At 29.7% G+C, this 27281-nt stretch overlaps 2 protein-coding genes across 2 annotated transcripts; one reads left to right on the forward strand and one right to left on the reverse strand.

Moving 5' to 3' along the window:
- Positions 1–1912: 1912 nt before the first annotated feature.
- LOC107027261 (protein JINGUBANG-like) lies at positions 1913–3623 on the forward strand. Its single transcript, XM_015228444.2, has one exon. The coding sequence runs from the start codon at positions 1954–1956 to the stop codon at positions 3394–3396; it is 1443 nt and encodes a 480-aa protein (XP_015083930.1). The 5' UTR covers positions 1913–1953; the 3' UTR covers positions 3397–3623.
- Positions 3624–10452: 6829 nt separating this feature from the next.
- LOC107026754 (aquaporin TIP4-1) lies at positions 10453–12223 on the reverse strand. The gene is made up of 3 exons (XM_015227834.2): positions 11950–12223; positions 11167–11408; positions 10453–11048 (listed from the first exon to the last, which is right to left on the reverse strand). The coding sequence occupies exons 1-3, from the start codon at positions 12074–12076 to the stop codon at positions 10674–10676; spliced, it is 744 nt and encodes a 247-aa protein (XP_015083320.1). The 5' UTR covers positions 12077–12223; the 3' UTR covers positions 10453–10673.
- Between the last annotated feature and the right edge of the window lie 15058 nt (positions 12224–27281).

Here is a 27281-nt window from a genome sequence, read left to right on the forward strand (position 1 = left end):
GAATTTTGATGAAAAAATCTCAGACATGGTCATTGTCTTGAACCATATTTGTATAAATATACGTACTACTAGGATCTAGCTCTAGCTCTTTATTCTCTAATTAAATCTTTTTAATTCCCACTATAATATGGTTCAAAATTATTAATAAGAAGCATACTCTAGCTAGCTATACACATTTAATTCTAGGACCTTGATGAAGTTATGTTTCATTTCACGTGCACATGAACAGTTTAATTTCTATGGAAATTGAAGTTCACTAATGGAGTAGTATTTGGTTGGTATATAATAAACTTGAATAAATGCGATCGACTACATTTAATTTATTAGCAATGGTTCAGTGTAACAACCAATCTCTTTATAGTATACATTGTCTAGTTAAAGCCAGCAAGAACTCGTTGGGTAATTGACATTAGACTATGAAAATAGGTATGTATAAATCACGAGAGATTAGAATTCAAAATTCAGTATTCATATATATGAGTGAAGTTAAAAGAGTGTAAAGTATTCATATAAAATCCAAAATTATGCTTTAAATATAGGGAAAACGCATAAATATCTCCGGCCTATGCCCAAAATCTCAGAGACACGGAACTTATATTATATTAAGGTCCTATTACCCTCTGAAATTATTTTATAAATAATTTTCTATCCATTTTCGGCCTACGTGGCATGGATCAACGCGTGTTGACATTTTTTTTCAAGCTAGTGCTACGTAGGCTGAAAAGGTCTTTTAATATTTTTATTTAGTATTAAGAGACTTTTGAATAACCAAAATGAGCATATAATATGCAGAAAATCTGCAATTCAAAATAGCTAAAATATCCCAACAACAAAAACAACTTAAGAATAAAAGTTCACATTTTAAATTCATTCTAAACCTAAATACCTTATTTAGCTACAAATTACTACAATAACTAAAGTAACTTTTAACAAATGCCCAATAAAATTGTGGAGGTATGCCAAAATTATCTTTGACAACAAAAAATTAATAAGTGAAAATGAGGAGGGGAGGAGATTTGCCTATTTCAGCACAACACCTCTGGTAAAGGTTACATTCACCAAAATAGGAGAAAAAGAAGTGTTCCTAATGACACCCTGTTGCAAGCTTGATTTAGTATTTATAATCAACATTAATATAATATAATCTATGCATCTTCTCCATAGATATTTAATTTATTGTCTCCTAGGTACATTTTTAGGTGAATAATTTAGTATTCGCTTAATGGTGCCTACTTCTACATCCCCAACTAACCACAATTGTAGGCAGGCCTATGTCTTAATGCCTATATTCAATACTCAACCAAACACAAAATTAAATTAAAGTATTACCGAAGAATCTTAGTAGCTCCATTATTGATTGACTAATTGAACTTTCACAATTTTCATTTTTTTTTGTGAGAGTTTGATTTCGTTATAATCCCCTCAAAGCCGCCTCTATGCGTAAGGTGGACCCCAACCCATTTTTTAGTTATAATAAAATTATTATAGATTTTTTAAAAATTAAAAATTTGTACTGCATCGTTTCAATTTATTTGTTTTACATTTGTTTTAGTTTGTTTCGGAAAAGAAGGTATATTTTGTCAATTTTTTAATTTCAACTTTTCACATGACATTTTAATACTGCAAGATTGAATGACATCTTGGTGTACTATCCGTTTCTTTAGTTTAAGACTATATAATTCGAAAAATTAAATGTTTTTTTAAAAAAAATAAAACTTTGCATCTCAAAACTAATTTCAAATATATTAACAACTATGCATCTTTAAAAACTAGAAGAATAGAATGTTAAAATTTTAATTCATTTTGACTTTAGGTCACTGATGTGCTTGAGCCACTCCGAAACCCTTTCCCACCCCACCCTCACCCCCAAAATAATTAAAGTACAACTCCCTCCCTTTATATATACATTAACAAGTTCAATCCTTTTGTTGCACTACACTTGTCTAGACTACCATGGAGTACTATGGGAAGAGAAGCCTCCATAGCCACTTTGATAAAGAAAGAAGATCAATACAATCTCCTCCTCGTCTCTCCTTCAATTCTCATCTAAAATTATCCGAAAATCATCATGAAGTTGATCATCATCTGTATAGTCCTTCAAGATCTTCAAATGCTAGTGCAGCCACTATGTATTCCTTAATGCCACCTCCTAGCCCTGATTCTCCATGGACACTTTCCCCTTTACAAACACCCTCACCTTCTCTCCTCTACCATTGCATCGCGTCCCTTCATCGCCATGAAGGGACCATCTACTCCATCGCGGTTGCAAAAGGCATTGTCTTCACTGGCTCAGAGAGTAGTCGAATTCGTGCATGGAGACAACCGGATTGTATAGAAAGAGGATACCTTAAAGCAAGTTGTGGTGATGTTAGGTCCATTTTAGTGTATGGTAACATGTTATTTACGTCACATAAAGATCATAAAGTAAGGATATGGAATGTGACAGTGACTGATAATTTTCGAGGCAAGAAAATCACAACTTTACCTAAGTCTAGTTATTATTATTCATTTCTCAAATTTTCTAGGTCAAGTAATAATAATAATAATAATAATAATCAGCACAAGGATTGTATTTCTTGCATGGCTTATTACCATGCAGAAGGGCTATTGTATACTGGATCATGGGATAAAAGTGTTAAAGCATGGAGAATCTCCGATAATCGATGTGTTGATACATTTATAGCTCATGAAGATAATGTGAACTCAATAGTTGTAAATCAAGAAGATGGTTGTGTTTTCACATGTTCATCTGATGGTTCAATCAAAATATGGAGGAGAGTATATGGACAAAACTCTCATACTCTAACAATGACATTGAAATTCCAGCCATCACCAATCAACGCGTTAGCCCTAAGTAGTAACACATCAAATGCAACTTGTTTTCTCTACTCCGGATCCTCTGATGGATTCATAAACTTTTGGGAAAAGGAGAAGAGTTCGGGGAGGTTTAATCACGGAGGGTTCTTGCAAGGTCATAGGTTTTCAGTACTATGTTTGGTAGCAATTGAGAAATTAATATTCAGTGGCTCAGAGGATACGACGATTAGGGTTTGGAGGAGAGAAGAAGGGAGTTGTTTTCATGAATGTTTAGCTGTGTTAGATGCTCATAGAGGGCCAGTTAAGTGTTTGGCTGCAACATTGGAGATTGACAAAGTTGTAATGGGATTTTTGGTTTATAGTGCTAGTTTGGACCAAACTTTTAAGGTTTGGAGGATTAAGGTTTTGCCTGATCATCATGATGAGAAAGTGGTTAATATTATTTCATCATCAGAGGAAAATATTGAGCACCTAAGTGAAATTAATAGAATGAAGATGACTACGGAATATGAGTTAAATCCTGTTTTATCTCCTTCATGGGTCGAGAAAAAACTACAAGGAAGTCATCATTTTCATTAAGGGATTTCGTTATATATACATGAGTTTATAGTATACTTTTGAAGTTGATTGATGTGTATATTATTTTGTATTCATGAATTCAACGATGTCTCAAAAGATTTCATTATAAGGTTTAGTATACTTGAAGTATTTATAAGAGTGTAGTATTGATTTTTCATATCTAAAATTCAATTATGTAATGATATATGTCCAAAGAAATCTTTGCTGCTAGTAGGACAATTTTCATACTCTTCCTCTCTTTAATTTTATAAATGACATTTAGTTGTGTCTTATGAGAAATATTTTTCATAACTAATTAGTTAAATATGTTTATTATGCCAAAAATGTCATTTTAATCTTATGTTAGTCTTTAGAAGAACTTGTACTACTCTTCATACATATAACTTACACAAATATCATTAGTCTAAGAGCTAATAACATAGATACATGTCCGTTTATAAAATTACAAGTAATCTTACTAGATATTGAACTTTCATATACATGTGTGTTAAAGATTCATGTATCTCGAATATATGTGATCAAAATTAGGTGTAATTTGTTTTAGATATACTCTATCTAAGTGGATTCACATGTATCTGATTCTCTCGTTTGCTTCTCTCTTCTATCACTTGTCTCTCTCTATATATGAGTCCGGAGCCTAAAAGGTAAAAAATGTTAACAAAAATTTCAAAACGGTATATGAAATTTCTTTTTAACCAAAAGGGCAAAATCGCTCGCGAAGTAGCGATTTTGTCCACTGAAAAAAGCAAAATCGCTGCTATAGCAGCAATTAGTTAAATTTGCTTTTTTTAAAAAAAAAAAAAAATTATAACAAAATCGCTCCCTCGGGAGCGATTTTCAAAATAAAAATCTTTTTTTAATACTTTCTTTTATATGTCGCTGCTGAGGCAGCGACTTATGTATAATTTTTTTTTAATTAATACTTTTTGCTTTTTTTTTATAAAAAAAGTTTAAATCAATTTTTTTTTTATTTTTTAAAATCAAATAGCTGCCATGGCATTGATTTTTAATTAAAATTTTTAATTTTTTAAAAAAAATTTAATCGCTGCCAAGGCAGCGATTTTAAATCAATTTTTTTAGTGATTTAATTTTTAAAAATTAAAAAAAAATAATTAAAAATCGCAGCAATTTAATTTTAAAATAAATTTTTTTTATTCAAACATTTTTAAAATAAAAGAAGCAAAAAGTAAAAAAAAAATAATTTAAGGGTATGTCGCTGCATAAGCAGCGACTTACTTAAAAAAGTTATAAAAAAATTTTTGAAAATTGAAAATCGCTCCCGAGGGAGCGATTTTGTTATAATTTTTTTTTTAAAAAAAAATCAAATTTAACAAAATCGCTGCTATAGCAGCGATTTTGCTTTTTCCAATGGACAAAATCGCTACTTCGCGAGCGATTTTGCCCTTTTGGTTAAAAAGAAATTTCATATACCGTTTTAGAATTTTTTGTTAACATTTTTTACCCTTTAGGGTTCGGACTCCTCTATATATTTGGTATTCCAAATATATGTATCTAGAGATCTCGTTCGCCTTCTTCCTATCGCGCACGTTTCTCTCCCTATAGGGAGCAAAAATAGAGTTAATAACTTTGATGATCACTCAACTATCAATTATTTTCACAAAAAGTCACTCAACTTTTATTTTCAACTCAAAAGTCACTCAACTATCGATTGTTTTCACAAAAAGTCACTCAACTTTCATTTTCAACTCAAAAGTCACTTAACTCGAGATATACATTTAATTATTAACCAAATTTTTTTTTTAAGAACCAAATATACATCTATAAAAATCATTTAATGACCCACCCCATTTAACTCGACCAGCTAAAAATATACTAGTTAACATTTTATTTTATCATTAACTTCCTAAATTTTTCTCCCTCGTCTCCCCATTCTTTTTATCTATTGCAACTTCTATTACAAATCAGATTGTTAAACTTGTCATCTGTATCATACATTAAGAAATTTAGAATTTTTATTTTATTTTTCAATTTGATGGTTTCTACTAAACTCTTGGCACCAAAATGTAAAGCAAACAACTATTGAAGATAAGAAAATTAATTGTAAAATATTAATTATTATATTTTTAGTGGGTGGGGTTAAATGGGACGAATTATTAAATGTTCTAAATGAACATATATTTGGTTCTTAAGATTTTGGTTAATAACTAAAATCCCATGTCACTAAATTTTATTGAAAAAAATAAGTAAATAGATTGAGTGACTTTTTGTGCAATAAAGTGATAATTAAGTGATTTTTTAGTTGAAAATGAAAGTTGAGTGACTTTCTACAAAAACAATTGATAGTTAAGTAACTATTGAAATGAAAATGAAAGTTGAGTGACTTTCTGTGAAAAATATTATTAGTTGAGTGACCATCAAAGTTGTTAATTCAACAAACATATATATATTTCAATGTATTTGACTTAAAATCTGATATAAAAATATCAATTAGTAAAATAATATATAATTATTTTATATTATAAAAAGAATTAGTAATATAATAGGAATGTTTATCTCATTTGTTGAATGCCTTGAATCGGACCCGTTACAGCAGAAAGAACGGGGGTCTCGCTGTTAGGGCGTAGCTTAGCACTATATATAGACGCTATGGCAAACCCTATTCTGTAACTCGTATCATCTCGAATTCCACACAACATCATTAAATAGTTTTTGCATCAAAATAATATGAGAATGTTAGAATAGAAAAGAATGAAATATAAATTATTCACCCACATGCGTTTACATTCATGAAAAAAGAAAATACAAGTGTATTAAAAGCCATGTTAATAATTGCAAAGCAACTCTGTGTACATTTGGTAGAGAAAGTGATTAAATATTATAACTGAAAAAAAAAATGATTGCACCTTCTTTCATTCAATATTAGGCAATATAATTAAATATGATTACTGTTGGCTACAGTGTCACGGCATTACACTCTGAGCTGCCCTTATTGTATAAAATATTCGTGGGGTCGATTTGAATTGATTATTAATTAAATTTAAATATAAATTATTTTAATTAAAATAAATATAATTACTATTAAACTTAGTTCGTTTTGATTTGATTATTAGTCGTACATAAAAATAAAATTAAAATATCAAGTACAAAAATAGAAAGACAAACTTAGTTAATTAGCAAATATTCGAACAAAGTTCAAAATCAAACCAAACTAAATCTAAATAAAATTAATTTAATTTAATTTTTCAATTAAAAACATTTTTTATCAAATCATGAACACTTCCTAACTAATATGTTAGGCTGCTTTTAGATTAGAACATTGAAGGTGGTTTTGTGGAGTAGATAAACTTATAAATATTTGCAATCATTTAATTTTAGTTTTAATTTTTCTGCATGATTTTGGTAGTAAATTCAATGAGGAAAAATCTAGTGGTATGAGTTTCGCTGAACTCAATTTAATTTTGAATTTTTTAATATTATATAAAAAATAAATTGAACATTTTTTGGTAGGAAAATTATAAAAATAAAAATAAGTTAAATTTAAGAAAATAATAATTAAGAATAAATAAATTAGATTCAATTTCTCCTTTATTTTTGGATTATGCCAAGAGATACGAGCAAATGAATTGAATATCAAACTTAAATTAAGTAAGAAATAAGATATCAAAAGGTTGAAAGGTAAGAATTAGAACAAGAAATAATAAGGGCTAAAATTATTAGCACTTAATCGTGAAACTATGTACTTACAAGTGAGAAAAATAAGATTTTTTTCTTCTCTCATGCAAGCATTTATTTATAGGACAAAAAATATTCTATGGATACTAACACCAATAAACTACTCTATTGTTTAGAAAAAAAAGTTACTTTGAACGGTACTTGAATAGTATCGCGTGTTTATTAAGAAAATAATTATCGATATTTTATCAAATTAACTCTTAATCAATAATGTCTTAAAAATAAATATTTAATAATAAAAGTAAAATATGAAAAAAAAAAGTTATTATTTATTGTTTAGCAATTAATATCTGTCCGAAATATTTATTGTAGTAATTTAAAGTGGATCTTTATGATTTTGTCCGGTTGAAATAATGTTGAGCCTTTAGGAACTTCGTAACAACTACTCACTACTGTAGAATATCAATCGTTTATTTATTGGAGTTTCTAACTTTCAAATGCTTTTTAAAAAAAAATTACATGAATCTTATAGATTTAAAATAAAAATTATAATTTATTCATAATAATTTTTTAATTATATTAGTTTATTAAAAATTAAAAAAAATATAATAATTAAAACTCAGATACATTAAAAGTTAGCTCGAATGCATTAAATATTGGCTCAGATACATTACAAAATATGTGCATTTCTGTAATTTGTCTTTTTTTAAAATTTGGTGTTCATAGCCTGCATAGAAATCCTAACTTAATTTGAATTACACATTACAAATGCTTATTCGATGGTTGTGCTTCCAACAAAAAAATTTCATATTCGGAGCTTGAACTTGAGATCTCTGATTAAGAGTGAAGCAATCTCACTATTACAACATAATCCATGTTGGTAGAGTTTCAAATTGCTTTATTTGGGATTGACTTCCCGCTTGCTTTCTTTCCGGGTAGATACAACAATAATTATACAAAAACAGGTCAAAATTGCTTCTAAATTATGTGAAATAAATCACGTATACCCCCGTCGTAGTTTTGAGATAAAAAATTGTTCCATTGTTATCAAGAGATCACAAATACTCTTAAGAGTTAACAATCCTTATTTTTAATGATGTGATAACTGGTAAGCTATGTGGATTAGTTCCTCCACCTAAGCGTTGTTAACTAGGATTCTCACTAAATTATGGATCATTAACTGGGTTTTGTGTTTATGAAGAAAAAACGAAAAAAATTGATCAGTTCCACCATTTTCTTTTAAATTACACAATTATAAAATTACATTATTAATTAAGAATCATATTAGGTTAGAGTCCTCTTTCCAAACTACCAAACTAATGTATAATAAACAATTACTAGCTTTAGTATATGAAATTAAAAAACTGTATGAGGTTTGACTAACGCCTAGACCCATATAGCACATGAATTACATGCTATAGCCCAAATATTATTTCCCTCATCGCCCCCTATCATTTTCTTTAAAACTAAAATTCATAAAGGATCACAGAGCATAGACAATTAAACAATATGAAATGTTCAAATTTGCTCCAATATATACTATATGATTCAGAACAAATTTACTTTCCCTTAAAAATTATCTCACCTTTTACTCATTACTATTAGATTAGCTCAATTTTTTTTATTTGTTATGTGATTATTTAAAGGGTACATTTAGATGAATCCGGAGCCTAAAGGGTATAAAATATTAATAAAAATTCTAAAACGGTATATGAATTTTTATTTTAACCAAAAGGGCAAAATCGCTAGAAGAGCAGCGATGTTGCTCGCCGGAAAAAGCAAAATCGCTGCAATAGCAGCGATTTCCAAAATAATTTTTTTAATGATTTTTTAATAAATCGCTGCCTAAGCAGCGATTTCTTTAATTTTTTTTTGAAATTAAAAAAAAAGATAAATTAAAAGCAAATCGCTGCAAGTGCAGCGATTTGTCTCCAAACTTTTTTTATATATTTTTTTTTAATCAAATTTTTAAAATATTTTGATTACTACTTATTTTTAAAAATCATTAAAAAAATATTTATTTTGGAATAAGTAGTCAATTTTTTTTTTTAAAAAAAAAATTTTTAAAACTTTTAAGATAAAATTTTAATTTTTTTTAGAAATTTTAATTTTAAATTTTTTTACTACTAATTCCAAAATAAAATTTTTTTTTAATGATTTTTTAAAATAAGTAGTAATCAATTTTTTTTAAAAAAATGGATTTAAAAAAATATGTAAAAAAATTTGGAGACAAATTGTTGCACTTGCAGCGATTTGCTCTTAATTTATCTTTTTTTTTAATTTCAAATAAAAAATTTAAAAAAAGTTAAAGAAATCGCTGCTTAGGCAGCGATTTATTAAAAAATTATTAAAAAAATTATTTTGGAAATCGCTGCTATTGCAGCGATTTTGCTTTTTCCGGCGAGCAACATCGCTGCTCTTCTAGCGATTTTTCCCTTTTGGTTAAAATAAAAAATCATATACCATTTTGGAAATTTTGTTAACATTTTATACCATTTGGACTGCGGACTCAAATTAAGATCATTCATACGCTCAAAGACAAATATGGATGTGGAGTACTTTAAATAGGATATGTTACATGTCCTTTTGTTTCTCTCTCTTCACTATGACAAAATGTAGCACTATATTTTACATCTTAGTATGTGTTTGAGCATGTGATATCATATCACGATATGGTATCGTGAGATAGAGTCAGCGTTTGGATATGCGATTTCACGCTAATTCTATCTCATGATTCCATATCATGAGATGTGATTCCATATTCTCCAAAAAGCATGATATAGAATTACATAGTGATTCTATATCATGATTTGAGTTATTTTAATACCAAAATTGATTCACAAGTTTATATTTTGTTAAAACAACCCAACATTTATATCTACTAACCATTTATTACATAAACAAATAAAAATTTTAATCACGTAATTACTTTTTAAATTTTATTATTCTCACTGACATGAAATTTGTTATTCTCACTAACATATAGTCATTTAACCTCACACCAACCGATTGTTAAAGTGATGAAATATTTATGGTTTATAAACATGAAAATATAGTTGCGGATGATATTGACCAACAAATGGCTCAAATTATGTTACTTGGTTCGTCTTCTCAGTCATATGATTGAGAGATGCAAATTTAACTTGAGGAAATTGTTCGTACTGTGTAAGAGGATTATATTAAAAACTAGTACACTTCAATTTATGTTCAATCTTTTTTATTAAATTAAAGCTAAATGAAACAATTACTTAACTGGAGAACAAATACCTTTGTAATAATTTATTATGTGATTTTACAATTTTTTATTTGATAAAATTGAATAAACAATTGGGGTTATTTTAATAATTTTACAACTTATGAGATTTTTATGTTTATGAGAAAATATACAACAGAAAAATTCCATATCGCATGTCCAAACAAAACTTCAATTTCATCTTCTGATTTCATATCATGATACCAATATCACATGACCAAACGGGGTAGTTTAGTACTTTAGTTTCGTAATGAAATAATCGTAGCAAGTCTAGCGAAAGTATTATTAAAATATAAAGTTACAAAAAGGATAACATAAAAAATACATGCATAGATAGCAAGGTAGACTTCCAAAACTACAACAATAGATAAAGAGCCTTTGTTACAAAACCCTAGAAAGTCTCTTCATTTGGAAGAGGAACATGAGACCTAACAATGAAAAAGTTTTCACAAATAAAACCAGCAAGCCCACCACCAATCAAAGGCCCAATCCAGTAAACCCAATGGTCAGTCCAGATTCCACTTACAAAAGCTGGCCCAAATGACCTTGCTGGGTTCATTGAAGCTCCTGAAAAAGGCCCACCAGCCATAATATTGGCCCCAACAACAAGCCCAGTTAGAAGTGGGCCCATTCCTTCAAGAATTCCTTTCTTGGGGTCCACAAGCGTTGTATACACAGTGAACAACAAAGAAAAGGTCAAAATCACCTCCATAATTAACCCCTGCCCATAGCTCATTCCATTTGCTAAGGTGTGAACTGGTGTTATCTAAAAAAAAAAAAAAAACTTTCAAATGTACATATATATTAACAAAGAATTTCAAAACTTTTATCATTAACTGTCATTAGATGTTAAACTTCATCGTCGATTCCAAATGAGTACTTACCATTCCATCGGTGAGGTAATTGAGCAAAGCACAAGCAGCAACAGAAGCAAGTAATTGGTCAATCCAGTATAGGATTGATCTAAAGACAGTGATATGACCACCCATGCAAAGGCCAAGTGTGACAGCAGGGTTAAGGTGCCCACCAGAAATACGAAAACCAGCAGAGATTGTCACAGCCACCACCAATGCATGTGCCATTGCCACAAAAAATAAACTCACTAGTGGATCTCCATTTAGCTTACCTGTTTTCATTCAAAAATACTAGTTTTTGATTATGCATCCCTTTTAATTATATAGCCAAATAGACACAAGTTATACCCTATCAATTTGTTTGATTTTGATACAAAATTTAAGAAAGTAAAGAAAACCCGATATATCATATACACTTTAATTTTGTGATTTTAAACATGCAAGTGGAAAGTTGAAAGGTTTGGAGAAATTCATTCTTGTTTTAAACAGACTTCAAAAGAAAATAGGTCAAATAAATTGACGTGAAAGATTAGTCAATTGTCATGTATTAATCAATAGAGAATTAATTATCTGTTTTCAACTTTGTCTTTAATATTAATTATTCTAAAATTAAAAGACACGTATATAGATAAAGAATTAATATAAGTGTATATACTATTGATCAAACAACACTCTTTATCAAGACAACTAAAGAACGAACAAAAAGACAGTCTTGTGCATTAAGTGTCCGCTATATATATGCGCGGGATTCAGAGAAGAACCGGACCATAAAAAGAGAAAGAGGCATAATTGATGGGTGCAAACGTAACTTACTTGCAGCCATGGCAGATCCAACACCAGCAAAAACAAAGAGAAAAGTGCAAATAAATTCAACAATGAGGGCTTGGATGCAATCAGGCTGAATAGCCTCACGGCTACTTCCAACAGCAATTTTCGCCATTTTAATTTCTGATCAAATTAATGAAATGGTTTTATTTTTGCTTTTAAAATGGAGGAGGACCATCTACAGCTATATATTTATACACACTCATAGAATACACTTTAATTTAGCTAGGGTGGCAGACAGTGATGAAACTGATTTTATGAATAAATAATTACATATTTGAATAAAAATATTGAAATCGATAATAAATCGTTGGAGAAAAAAAAAAGAAGTCACGTCAAGTGTTGCTCGTAAGACAAGAATATCGGTGGCAAAGTAGTAATGGTGAAAACGATATTCTAATAATAATTGACAAATTTAAAAAGGAGAGTTGATTTAATTTTTTTTTGTATTAACTAGAAATATATATTGTTCTATTATTTTGTATATAGTGTATATGATTTCTTCTTTATAAATTGTTGAATGATTACGACGACTAGAAGATCAACATACATGAACATAGAAAGGGTACGTAATAAACATATTTATCTTAATTTATATTAAATGAAAAGGAGAAAACTATAATTTGAAGCTACTTTTTTTTAATCCTCCATTAATAAAGGATTACACACCATGATCTAAGAGTACATTTGGCATGAAAGGAGAATATTTTTCAAAAGATAAGTTGATTTTTAAATTTATTTTAATTTCTGACGTTTGATAAGTAAATAAAATAATATTATTAATTATTTCAAAAAAAATTATATATAATTTAGCAAAATACGATACGAAGGAGGGAGAGTCTCAATTATTCTTGGGGCATATGTGTGACATTATAATTTTCAAGAATAATTAAGTACATAAATTCTATATATATATATCTTATTTTGAATATATATAATTTAACTTTTTAGATAGATTGATCATACAATTCAATGTATAACAACAGAACGGGTAAGAAGTAAGAAATATTGACTTTGTTGAATCTTGTTATCACTCATTATTTAAATAAGTAAAGTGTTAGATTGTTAAAAAAAAAATTAGGCCTCATATGAGAATTTCATCAATTATACATATGACAGTAAAACATTATAATGAAAAATTATTCAATTTTATTACATTTTTCATTTAATACAGGGCTACATGAACTTCGAGCGTGTTAAAATTAATTTGGTAAATTAAAAATATATGTTCTCTCAAATATCAAAATATTAGTGCAAATTAATCATTTGGCTATTTATATGAGTAATTTCAATTTTGGTCCCAATAATATCAAAGTGGAAATGGTACGTTTCCTTTGTCCATTTACAATTCAGAATAAAAGAAAATAATATTTCACGTTAGACTGATAATTTATATGCTAATTTCATATCTCATATAAAAAAAGTTATTAATTTACTTGGATGGTAAGTATCTTCTATCTTCAATCCTAAAATTATAAATTTATATCACTATGAGAGAAAAGTTTAAAGCTATAAAACAAATATGTAAAAGATTATATATAAAACTAATCGATTTACAGATCGCTCACATGTGAGTTTCACTCAATCAACAAATCAAAATTAAACAACAAGAGAATTTTATGAAGCATGCGTGATGAAACTTTAGTTCAATCATAGATGCCCTATGCTCTTTTCATCCCACCATAGCAAAAGTTGTTCTACAAAATTGGCATACACCATAATGATAATGAGTATGTTTGGTGAATTTGTCATTTGGTGTTGTCTTCTTCATTTAATTATTTTCTATTCTTTATCACTACTTTTCTTGTTACTATTCATTATGACATTTAAATAGGCCTACCTTAGTTATCAATTGAAACCATATGCTTCCATTGACTTTGCAATGCCAATAGCTACCTCTCCTTTTTTTAAAAAAGTTGATTCCATGAATCTATTAGTGAGGGACATATAAATTATTACTAGAATACAATAATTGTATGGTTTTGTCCAAACTATAAATCATCTCTACTTATTTACCTTTTTTCCTGCAAAAAATAATTAAAAATTAGGAGGCCAAGTTTTTTTTTTTAAGCATTGGAGCTCCAATTAAATTTTAAGAGGGGCAATTACAAGACTCATTTTGAGAATGACGCTCCGAATAAGTTTTTTCCATATCCAAAACTTAAACTTGAGACCTATAATTAAGAGAAAATTAGTTTCAACGCTGCATCAGAATCCATATTGGCTGATAAAAATTAGAAGGTCAAGTTTGATTTGGTTTTTTATTTCCCACCCGATAATTAGGTCAAGTTTGGTTTGATGTTATTATATTTGCAACTTCATTAATTTGTTTGATAAATATATGGGCAGTTCAGGGGAACCACTGACGTAGCTACTCTCGAGATGTGCATTGTAGGACTCATTTTGAGAATGACGCTTCCAAAAAGATATTTTACATACTTAGGACTTGAACTTGAGACATCTGTATAAGCGTGAAACAATTTCAAAACTGCATCCAACTCATGGTGATAAAAATTAGAAGGCCAAGTTTGATTTTTTTTTAAATTTTCACCCGATAATTAGGAAGTATAGTTTAGGTTGAAACAATTTCAACACTACATCACAATTCAATTTGATAAAAATTATAATGCCAAGTTTATTTTTTTAAAGTTTTCACGCGATAATTAGGAGGTCAAGTTTGGGTTGATGTTATTATAATTGCAACTTCTTTAATTTGTTTGATAAATTTATCGGGCAGTCCGGGGGAATTACTGACGTGGCTACTCTCGAGAATTCATACATTATATATCTCTTGATCACAAATAAGATATGATCAACTATCTCTCGATCACAGGTTTTAATTTAGAAAAGTGAAGTTCTTTAATTTTCGATAACAACTTAATTCTATTAGATGTTAATGACAAATCAATGAATGCATGATATGTATTTGAACATACACAATTATGATCAATTAATCATAATTAACTATAGTAATATATATTTTTACTTTATTAAATCAAACCATGACACGTTTTAATGATTTGATGTTAGACATATTGAAGAAATTGGTTAAATAGTTCCTTATGTAATTAGTTAATTAATTATGTTAGTAGAAAAGTTAGTTAGCTAGTAGGGTCCACAAGGTTGTTAGTTAGTTAGTGCATACTAATAACGTGTAGATTGTATATATAGAATAGCTCATTGTAAACAGAAGGTAACAGTTTTCAGATCAAATCAATGAGATCTTTTTCTTCTTTCTTCTTCTTCAGCTTATTCTTCTTTCTTCTTTAGCTCATTCTCTTTATGGTATCAGAGCAGTGAATCGAGTTCGATTCAATTGCGTGAAGTATCGATCCTGTATTTCTGCCATTGAAAACTTATGGTGGAAGCAGAAGTAATGGTGAACAACGGAGAATCAATTACTGCAACTGCAGTCAGAACAGAGTCACTAGATGAAATCGAGAAAAAACGCAATCATCCCCTATACCTTCATCCTTTGGACACTCCTGGATGTGTTCTTACCACAGTGCAGCTCACAAGAACAGAAAATTATTCTATATGGAGTAGATGAATGCTAATCAATCTTCGAGCTAAGAGCAAGTTAGGGTTTGTATTGGGAACATGTAAACGTAGTGATTATCAACTGGAATTGGAAGAGCAGTGGGAAAAATGCAATTGTTTTGTACTTGCCTGGATTATGAATACAGTCTCCAAGGAATTACTTAGTGGATTGTGTATGCAGATGATGCAGCAACTGTATGGAAGGATCTTAAAGAGCGTTGACAAAAACGATGGATCAAGGATCTATCAACTTCACAGAGAAATCTGTATAATTCATCAAGGTAATTCAACTGTTTCTAACTATTTTACAACATTGAGATTACTATGGGATGAGTTTGATGCATTTGTCCCTCCACCATCATGTGACTGTGATAAATAAAGGACATATGTAGATCACACAACATACTTGAGGTTATTTGCATTTCTGATGGGATTGAATGAAGTATATAGTCAAGCGAGAAGTCAGATTTTAATGATGAATCCACTGCCAAGTGTGAGCAAAGCTTATGCTATGATAATGGCAGATGAAAGTCAGCGTAAAACTGCAGGAACTCATTCTAGTAGAGAATCATTAGATTCAGTAGCCTTATATGCAGGAAAAGGATCCTATCAAAGAGACACAAGGAATTTTCAGCAACAGAAGAAGAATTTGGGTCAATTTTGTGATTATTGCAAGTTATAAGGACATGTTAAATTGAATTGTTACAAATTGAATGGATATCCACCCGATTGGAAGTTTAAGAAGAAGAATGGATCAGGAGTTGATCAGGGAGGAACTAGTTTGATGTAGGGATCACAGATCAATGACAAACCTCTAGCTAACCAAGTTAGATATGAGAAGGATTCTGATTATTTGGTTCAAGAGCCTTGGGTAATGCAAGATATGAGCAGGATTCTAATAATAATGCATCTGGATCAGGAGTCTTGGGAACTCATCCTAATTTCACTCAAAGGCAATACCAAAGAATTATGCATATGCTGGAGAAAGAAGAAGGACAAGCAACTGATAACACTGTGGCAAATGTAGCTATGGCAGGTATGAGTTCAATTACTCAAGATTTTTCTGTGAATGATGAAAAAAGAAGCTGGATAATTGACTCAGGGGCTACGTGTCACATGACTTCTGAGCTAGGAAGATTAACTCATAGTAGGAATTGCATAGGTAGAAAAGTATATCTACCAAATGGAGAGACTACTACAGTAACACATACTGGGAATTGTGACATAAACACTGGTGAAACACTAAAAATTGTCTTGGTGGTTCTAGACTTTAATTGTGATCTACTCTTTGTATCTCAAATAACCAAACAATTAAATTGCTCAGTAAATTTTTTCCCTGAGTTTGTTATTTTCCAGGACCTCTCACATGGGAGGGTGAAGGGGATTGGTAAGGAGTTGGATGGATTATATTACTTTTCAAATCAACCAACACATGGAGAAAACACAGCAAATGAGATGTTACTGATGGCACAAGATGGAAAAATTGATAGTAGATTGTTATGGCACAACAGGTTAGGTCATCCTTCTGCCAAGGTGTTGAAACAATTGTCATTATCTTCAACTGATTTAAATGATGCTTGTAATAAATGTCCTGTGTGTCCATTAGCAAAACAAACCAGATTTTCTTTCAGCTTAAGCTCTTTTAGAAGTGCTTCTATTTTTTATTTGATTCACTTAGATGTTTGGGGACCGTACAAAGTGATGACTCACAATGGTTATAGGTTCTTCTTGACAATTCTTGATGATAATTCTCGAATGACATGGGTGTATTTGCTTAAATTGAAGAGTGATGTGTTTCAGATCTTACAATCATTTCTTTCATTGGGTCAAACTCAATTTAAGAAACAAGTAAAAAGGGTGCGATCTGATAATGGAACTGAATTTTTCAACAAAGAATGCAGTGAATTGTTTAGTAAACAAGGGATAGTTCATGAAAGTAGTTGTCCATACACTCCACAACAAAATGGAGTGGCAGAGAGATAGACATGTTCTTAAAGTATCTAGAGCACTCAGATTTCATGGACACATTCCTCTTAGGTTCTTGGGAGAATGTGTTCTTGCAGCTGTGTATTTGATAAACAGGTTGCCAACAACAATACTGAAGGGAAAGACACCTTATGAAGTTTTTCATAAGGTGAAAGCTAAGTTGTATCATTTGAAGATCGTAGGTTATTTGTGCTATGCAACAAGATTGCCTAAAAATGACAAATTTTCCCCAAGAGCAGATGCTTGTATTTTCTTGGGCTATGCAACTGCTCAGAAAGGATACATATTATATAATTTAAGTCAGAAAAGGATGTTGATTAGTCGAGATGTTGTCTTTAAGAAAGATATATTTCCTTATGAACAGATCAGTAACAAGCAGTTACCCCTATTTCCAGTTAATGATCAAACACTTCATGAGATGAGTTTCATGAAACAACTCATTAGTTCCCACATGAGGAGATATTGCCTAATATCTTACAGGACATGACCATAGTTGAAAGGAATGATCAGGTTGATCATAATGTTGCCGCAGAAGGAGGGAATTCAGTTGAAGGAAATGATCATGTTGATCATAATATTAATGCAGAAGAAGGGATTAGACAGTCACTTAGAAGATCACATCCACCTATATGGATGAAGGACTATGTGAAGCAAGTATCATATTCGAACCAGCTTTATACAATTGGAAATTATGTCTCATATCAACATATTTCTTCATCTTATGCTGCATATTTGTCTAAATTTTCCACAGAGATTGAACCAAGGAGCTATGAAGATGCAATTAAGGATCAAAGGTGGGTAGATGCAATGAAAGTAGAAATCAAGGCACTGGAGGATAATGGGACTTGGAAGTTAGTAAACATGCCAACACACAAGTCTGTTATTGGATGTAAGTGGGTTTTTAAGATCAAGTATCAAGCTGATGGGCAGATTGACAGATTTAAGGCACGACTGGTAGCTAAAGGATATAATCAGACTGAGGGAATTGATTATCAAGAGACATTTTCACCAGTGGTGAATATGGTAACAGTTAGATCTATAATCTCATTAGCTGCTGCTGAACATTGGATTATTTACCAAATGGATGTTTGCAATGCTTTCTTACAAGGTAATTTGTTTGAAGAAGTGTATATGGAATTGCCTAAAGGATTTCAACCATAGAGGAAGAATGTTGTTTGCAAGCTGATTAAGTCTATTTATGGACTCAAACAAGCTTCTAGACAATGGAATGCAAAGCTCACAACTGCACTTTGTGATTCTAGATATACTCAGAGTCATCTAGATTACTCCTTATTTACTAAAAGAAGAGGATCTAAGCTGGTTATTATTTTAGAATATGTGGATGACTTGTTGATTACAGGGAATGATGTTGAATTGATAGAAGAGACTAAATATGTATTACATGGTCACTTCAAGATCAAAGACTTAGGAGAGCTTAAGTATTTCTTGGGCATTGAATTTCTTAGATCAAATAAAGGGATAATGATGAATTAAAGAAAATATTCCCTTGAGTTGATATCTGAGGTAGGATTAGCAGCTGCTAAACCAGCTCCTACACCACTAGAATGTAACATGAAGATGACTATTGTGGAGTATGACCAAAGTGTTGATTTACATGATGATTTGTTTGAAGATGTAAACAGATATCAAAGACTGATTGACAAGTTATTATACCTAACTAACACAAGGCCAGATATAGCATTTGCAGTACAATCTTAGAGTCAGTTTATGCAGCAACCAAAGGTTTCACATTAGGATGCAACTTTAAGAGTAGTAAGATATATTAAAGGTGATCCAGGTAAAGGGTTATTGTTGAGTTCAAATCAGAAGCCTCAGCTTACAGGGTTCTGTGATGCAGACTGGGCAGCTTGTCCAAATACAAGAAGATATGTTACTGGTTTTATTTTGAAGTTTGGTGACTCCTTGATCTCGTGGAAGTCTAAAAAACAAAATACAATTTCCAGAAGTTCTGCAGAGGCAGAGTATAGAAGTCTAGCAGCACTGACTGCAGAGATAGTTTGGGTTACAAATTTGTTTCAAGAATTGGGGGTTAAATTGTTAGGACCAGCCAACATTTATTGTGACAGTAAAGCAGCTATACAAATTGCTGCTAATCCTGTATTCCATGAGCGTACTAAACATATTGAAATAGACTGTCATTTCATCCGAGAGAAGATTCAAGCAAGATTGATCAACACAAATTACATCCATACTAAGGAACAACAAGCAGATTTATAAACAAAAGCACTTGGAAGATCACAGCATGAAGCACTTGTTGCCAAGCTTGGATTCTTGAACTTGTTCAATAGATCAAGCTTGAGGGGGAGTGAAGGAATTGGTTAAATAGTTCCTTATGTAATTAGTTAATTAATTATGTTAGTAGAAAAGTTAGTTAGCTAGTAGGGTTCACAAGGTTGTTAGTTAGTTAGTGCATACTAATAACGTGTAGATAATATATATAGAATAGCTCATTGTAAACAGAAGGTAACAATTTTCAGATCAAATCAATGAGATCTCATTCTTCTTTCTTCTTCTTCAGCTCATTCTTCTTTCTTCTTTAGCTCATTCTCTTTACATATGATGAGAACAAGAATTTATATTTTTATTTACTAAGAAGTTCAAGCAAAAAATAAAACCTTTGCCAGTCTATAAATAGAAAAAAACAAGTATTGATTTCTTTTAAGAGATTGAATTTAATCTACACATAGGAATAAAGTGAACATAATTAACGTACGCGTATCATTATATTTCTTCATAAGTTAGATGCTAGTAAGAAAAAAAAAATATCATGGAATTGGACTATTATATGACATTATACTTTCCTGGTATCTTTCTTTGCTTCTTCTTGAGTAAATAATGACGAAGAAAAGATTGGTATACTATATAATATATATTATAGTTTCTTTTTTTTTTTCACCCGATATTCGATATTTATTTTGATGCTTCGAGGCTAATTCAAATACAAACCACATAAAGGTCCATTTAAGGAAAAAATATTTCCTAATGAAATTTTCTTTTCATATTAGAAACTCAAACATAAAATTTTAGATTGAAGATGTACAAATTCTATTCGTCTATCCGCCAATATGATATATTGTAGCCTTCTTATAGCTACACCTTGATTGTTTTTGAACAAACATGAAAAGATCAAGAACTATGTGACGAGATAGCGAAGTCAACATTAAGTTTAGGATTCTAAATTTCTTTTATAACTGTTAATTAATTTTTTAAAAATTCACAAATTAATATATTTAATTAATTTTTAATTTCTAATACAAATAAGAATCTACAAAAAAGCTATTAGATTTATCAAAATACATAAACTCCGCCTAACTTAGCCTCAGTACGTAACAACTAAGAAATATTCCTATCAGTTAACGACAGAATGGGTTTGTCACGTAGTTGTTGATGGGAACAATCTCACCAATAATTCCAATTCTACGGTACTTTAGTTATGGGGTCGTTTAATTTGATTGATGGTAAAAGATAATTAGTTTCAACATAATATAAAAATAATTAGATCTAATCGAAGATAAAACTATTTTTTTAAAAGTAAATAATTTATGTATAGAAGTTTATTGAATATTAATAACATGTGAATAAAACTATCCTCAAGTGAACTTACTAAATTAATAATGCCAAGTCTCTCGGAGAGAAATAAAGAACATGCGTAAAAAATTTATTTGTATCAAGCGTTTTGCATTAAATTAATTTAATTTTCATTATTGTATGAATAATGAAGTAAAATTATATTATAAATTAAAATTAAAATAAAATAAATTATAAATTTAAACACAATATACATATATTGAATTTATATAAACAACTGATACAGATAAATTTTACCAAAAATATGCCAATAATGTCCAACTACTTCCCACATGGATGTTAATTCATTTTTTCCATTTTCATAGGCTAAGAAATGGTGTACTCTAACAAGATATGGCTGAGTCAGCATTAATATAAAATTAGTACCATTAGAGGCCTAGAGGGTAGTGGAAAAAAATTTATCTTCACTATGCGTTTAGAGTTTAGACGATACAATTTTAATTATTATGAAATTTAATAAAATAAAATATAAGTTAATTAATTATGATTAAATAAAATAAGTTAAATATTTAAAATATGATATATATATATATATTAATTTAATATAAATATTCGATGCAAATAAGATTTGCATGTTTTTATTCGCATGTTTGGTTATTATTATGTGATTTAGAAAGAAGCAGTAATCAGGAATTTGATTTTGTAGTCTTTTGCAAAAGGGTTAACGATACCTTCAGTTAATAGATTGATCTATTTGATCCTAAAAATATCCTATCATTTTTTAAATAAATAATTATTTTCTTAATCTTTATTTATATGTCATTTTACTATGTTTTTTTAATATTTATCATTTTATAAACTTAAAGAATCAAGAATATCATTTTACAAATAAATGTATTACTTCCTTCTAGAGCCGTCAGTATGGGCTAGGCCCGTTAGGCCGGCCTGGCCTAACCCGAAATTTAATAGGGCTGGGTTAAGATTTTTGGAGCCCATTTAAGAAAAGGGCTTTTTAGCCCGGCCTGAATAAGCCTGCTCATTTGGGGGGCTTGAGAAATATTGGTAGGGTCGGCCCGTGGGCCAATAAAAATTAATTTAAAAATATAATATAATATTAAAATTTAAAAATAAAGAGAGTCCAAAATCAAAACAATTAGGTTAATATTTCTATTTAGATATTTATACTTTTAGTTGAAAAAAAAAACTTGATAAATATTAAGAAAAATGCACAAGTACCCCCTAGACTATGACCAAAATCCCGAGACACACCTTAACTAAACTAAGGTCCTATTACCCCTGAATTTTTTTTTTTTGTAATTTTATACACCTTTTGTCTTATGTGGCACTCTATGTGACTCCACCCAATTGAGGCGCGTCAGAGATATTTGGATGCCACGTAAGCCAAAGAGGTACACAAAATTACAAAAAAATAAGTTCATNGATATTTGGATGCCACGTAAGCCAAAGAGGTACACAAAATTACAAAAAAAATAAGTTCATGGGGGTAATACGACCTTAGTAAGGTGTGTCTTCGGGATTTCGGTCATAGTCTAAGGGGTACTTGTGCATTTTCCCTAAATATTATTAAGATAATTTTATTTATGAATTTGATTAACAAGTAGTGACAAGGTCTCATTTGTTTACATTAAGATTAAGACGTTTGAATTTGAATACACATTTAAATATTAAGATGTGCATTAAAATCTAGATGTGTAAATCTGAATAAACATCTGAATATTAAAATATTGTTTCTGAATCTTAAAACTAAATTATTGGGACAGTTTGTTTTCAATATCTGAATGCACATATGAAATTAAACTTTATATCAATAAAATATGAGATCTCATAAAATATTATAAAAACCTTGTTAGTAAAATAGTTTTTCATATAAAATAATATTTTGAACATTTTTACCGTAACAAGGTAATATGATTTATCTTTTAAGAACTCAACATCAAGTTACATCATTAATATGACTATTTTTTGCACTCAAATACTTTGAAAATATAATATAATGCAATTTAAAATAGTTTATATAGAGTAGTAAATATATGGTTTAGGAAATATTTTATTTTATTTTATTTTATTACAGAAATTTTTTATTGTTATATATCAAAACTAATATTTTTTTATTTTTTAAAACCTTGCTAAATATTATACATGGGAGTGCTTATCAATTCAAATATATTGATCAATTTAGAAAGTAAAAGATGTATATTAAGTTAATATGCATAGAGGAAATTATAATGGCAAGCATGTAATTAATTAATTAAATAAGAAAACAATTTTTATGAGTTGTCGTGATTTAGTTAAATTAAGATAGGGGTCTTATTTTTTAGTTTGAATAGTGTTAAGAGTGTGTTACAGATCTGATTCATTAAGATATATCTAGACTCATTAAGAGGCTTATAGGAAAATAAAACAAACGAACTTAATGAATTGAATATGAATAATTAAGATCCNATCTGAATAAACATCTGAATATTAAAATATTGTCTCTGAATCTGAAAACTAAATTATTGGGACAATTTGTTTTCAATATCTGAATGCACATATGAAATTAAACTTTATATCAATAAAATATTATAAAAACCTTGTTAGTAAAATAGTTTTTTCATATAAAATAATATTTTGAACATTTTTACCGTAACAAGGTAATATGATTTATCTTTTAAGAACTCAACATCAAGTTACATCATTAATATGACTATTTTTTGCACTCAAATACTTTGAGAATATAATATAATGCAATTTAAAATAGTTTATATAGAGTAGTAAATATATAGTTTAGGAAATATTTTATTTTATTTTATTTTATTATAGAAATTTTTTATTGTTATCGATCAAATAACTAATACTTTTTTATTTTTTAAAATCTTGCTAATATTATATCATGGGAGTGCTTATCAATTCAAATATATTGATCAATTTAGAAAGTAAAAGATGTATATTAAGTTAATATGCATAAAGGAAATTATAATGGCAAGCATGTAATTAATTAATTAAATAAGAAAACAATTTTTATGAGTTGTCGTGATTTAGTTTAATTAAAATAGGGGTCTTATTTTTTAGTCTGAATAGTGTTAAGGGTGTGTTACAGATCTGATTCATTCAGATATATCCAGACTCATTAAGAGGCTTATAAGAAAATAAAACAAACGAACTTAATGAATTGAATCTGAATAATTAAGATCCAGTTTTTAAAAACAAACACACTTAATGAGACAAATCTGAATGATTAAGATTCAAACCCCATTAAGTGCAAACAAATGAGGCCTAACATAATGTAATATTGTTTTGTCGATATTTATGATAATATTTCTAAATTATAATTTATAATTTAATTTAATAATTATAAAAAAATATATTTTTTTAAAAAATGGGCTGGCCCGGCAAGCCTGTAGCCCACGTACTTGTGGGCTGGGCGACCATTTTCTGGCCCACACAAAAAATGGGCTAGCCCGGCCTGGCCCGTAAAATGTCAAAGCCTGTATGGGTTAGCCCGAATGGGGTGGGCTAGCCCATATTGACAGCTCTACTTCCTTCTTTCCTATATTTACATCTCGTCTTTATAATGTTCCTTAATATTTGTCATATCATAAAATCAATGGATAAATAAAAGTTGGGAACCAAAATAAGCCACAAAAATATAAAAGTAATCAAAATAAGCTATTATTTTAGTAAGTAACTAAAATAAGCTTAGTGGAAAAAAAAGTTCCACTATATTTAATTTTCTAAACGTTCTCCGTTAGTGTCATAACGTTTTTTTTTAATATATAACGAAATTTTTTCTTCCACTTTATAAAGTGAAACTTTTTATTCCACTTTATAAAAAGTTACCTTTTCACTTGCACCTTCATCTTCTCTCCCTTTCCTTTTCATGGCTCCCAAAAAAAAGATTAACTTTGAAGATGGTCCCAATCCGACAGTTTGAAGAGGCCCCACACTAAACAAATCAAAATTTTGGAGTAGCACAACCCGACAACATTCAACTCATATTCGTTGCTTTAGGTGCAAAAATAGGTAAGATTGCAGCCTTGTACTTGTAGGGAAAATTTATCTTTTTTAGAATGTGGTTTTGGTTTAATTTACTTTCAACCTTAAACTTAATTTAGTTTTGGTTAGGAAGGCATATAAATTCATTGATAGAAAACTTTAGGTTTACACATCCTATAAAAGTTTTAATAGTAACACTACTTCAAAATCATATGAAAATAAAATAAAATAAATTAAGAGGCAGAATAGCGTAAAATATAAGACAAAATAAAAGTATCTATGTCATAAAGTACACAAAAATTTATCTTATTGTCTAGCTTTAAGTTGAAACATTTTATTATTATTTTTTTTTTCGAAATAATATCAACAAATCTTCCATAATTTTCCCATATGGTGGATGTTATTGTTTGATTATTTCTGCACTAATATGTGTCTTGACTATCAACATACAATTGACTACTGTTTCAGGATTGAAGTGTTTCAAAGCTTCCATGAACCTCGGCAACTCGGCAAAAGAATCCTCCCAAGTACCATAAACTTTTTCAAAAGCCCGCTTGCAACCAAGATAGGCTTTTCTTTTACTTACTGAAATGTCATATGCTTTAAGAACAATTGTTTGACAGTCTTTGATGGGAAACCTGAAATTAATAATAATATTAATTATCAAATAAAAAATGAATATTTCCATATTAAATAAAAATCATCTAGGGATAAAATAGTACCTTGGCGTTCTTTCTATATCAACACGGAGGACTTAACAATCATCTCAACATCCAAGTTGAAATGCCCTTCGAGGCACGTACCCATATCAAATGTATGTTCTTTAATGTATCTTCCAACTTTCTTCATGTTAGTATGTTTATCAATAAAAGAAGTCAACCTAAATCGACATCCTTGTTCTACACGCCTGCAAACAAGTCGCCATGATCTCTTTGTTGATTTAATAACAAAGCACTCCCTTGCTATCTTCAAATGTAGAAGTTTAACTGCTCTTTGCAACTGCTTCTTTGAATTGAATAACATGTCTTTTTCAATATAAATAGCATCATTCATGAAATCTTCTGGTTCATGCCACGTACGTTGTGATTTATACTCATCATTTGTATCACCAAAGATATCTGGACTATCCGGGAGATGATCAAGATAAGGAATTTCATGATACGAAACGGACTCATGGACATTAGCTTTGGCGATCGATTGGGAGTCGAAAAATCATCATCACTAGATGATGCCTCAAATGGAACATTATCTCCTGATTCCTCAACATTAGGCAAATCATCACTATCACTAGCTGAAGGTGAGCCGTAATTAGGAAGGTCACGATCATCGATATTCACAGGATCAATGGGTTCATCTTGTGTAATATTTTCCCTATATATGTAAAAAAATATATAAATATTTGGCTCATGCAATTAACTTACTCAAATTAAAAAAACCAGATTTAGACATAGCGATAATCATCTGCATCAAAAGTAGGCGAGACATGAAAATTTAAGGATGTTCCAACATTTTCCGTCATTTCAAAGTGTGAGGACTGACCAAAATAATTATTTAGTCCATAACTTGGAGCAATATCCCTATCTTGCTGAGGTAAACCGCTACAAAATATATAATAATAAGAATAATAAATAATATAAATTAATAAATAATTGACAAAATCAATAAACAATAATCCAAATATAATAATTGAGCATTACCGATCACTTTCATTAATAGTTTCATTTTAATCAAAATCATATCGACCGGTAAAAATATTTTGATAATGTGTCATTTTAGGAAATTAATAGATTGAGTTATCGGAAATCCATCAATGCTGTTACGATTTTCTAATTTGGGATGGACATCGACTGATAAAGGAGAACGTTGTTGACTAATCTTAGGCTCCTTCCTGACATAGATTTCAAGTATTGTTAACTTGATTTGATCTATATAGTCATTTGGAACCCTCAAAAAGTCGGTCAACGATTCGTCATTATAGATAATCCACTCTCCAAAATTTACTTGTCCTTGTGATAAAAATGAAGTAGGGTATTTTCCGACTATAATCAAATTATAATCCGTACTGTTTATACCCATTCTTTTATAAATTGATGAAATAAATTTATGAATCGGACATTAATTGGATATTTAGCATTGTGTTTGTGAGGACAATTATAATAAACGGTATTTCCTTCATGTATAATTTCGTCATGCCAATAAAATGTAACTTTAAATATAGGTGTAGAAGACATTTTTTAGATCGAAATGAA

Source organism: Solanum pennellii, chromosome 8 (genome assembly GCF_001406875.1).
Source record: "Solanum pennellii chromosome 8, SPENNV200".
NCBI classification, from domain to species: domain Eukaryota; kingdom Viridiplantae; phylum Streptophyta; class Magnoliopsida; order Solanales; family Solanaceae; genus Solanum; species Solanum pennellii.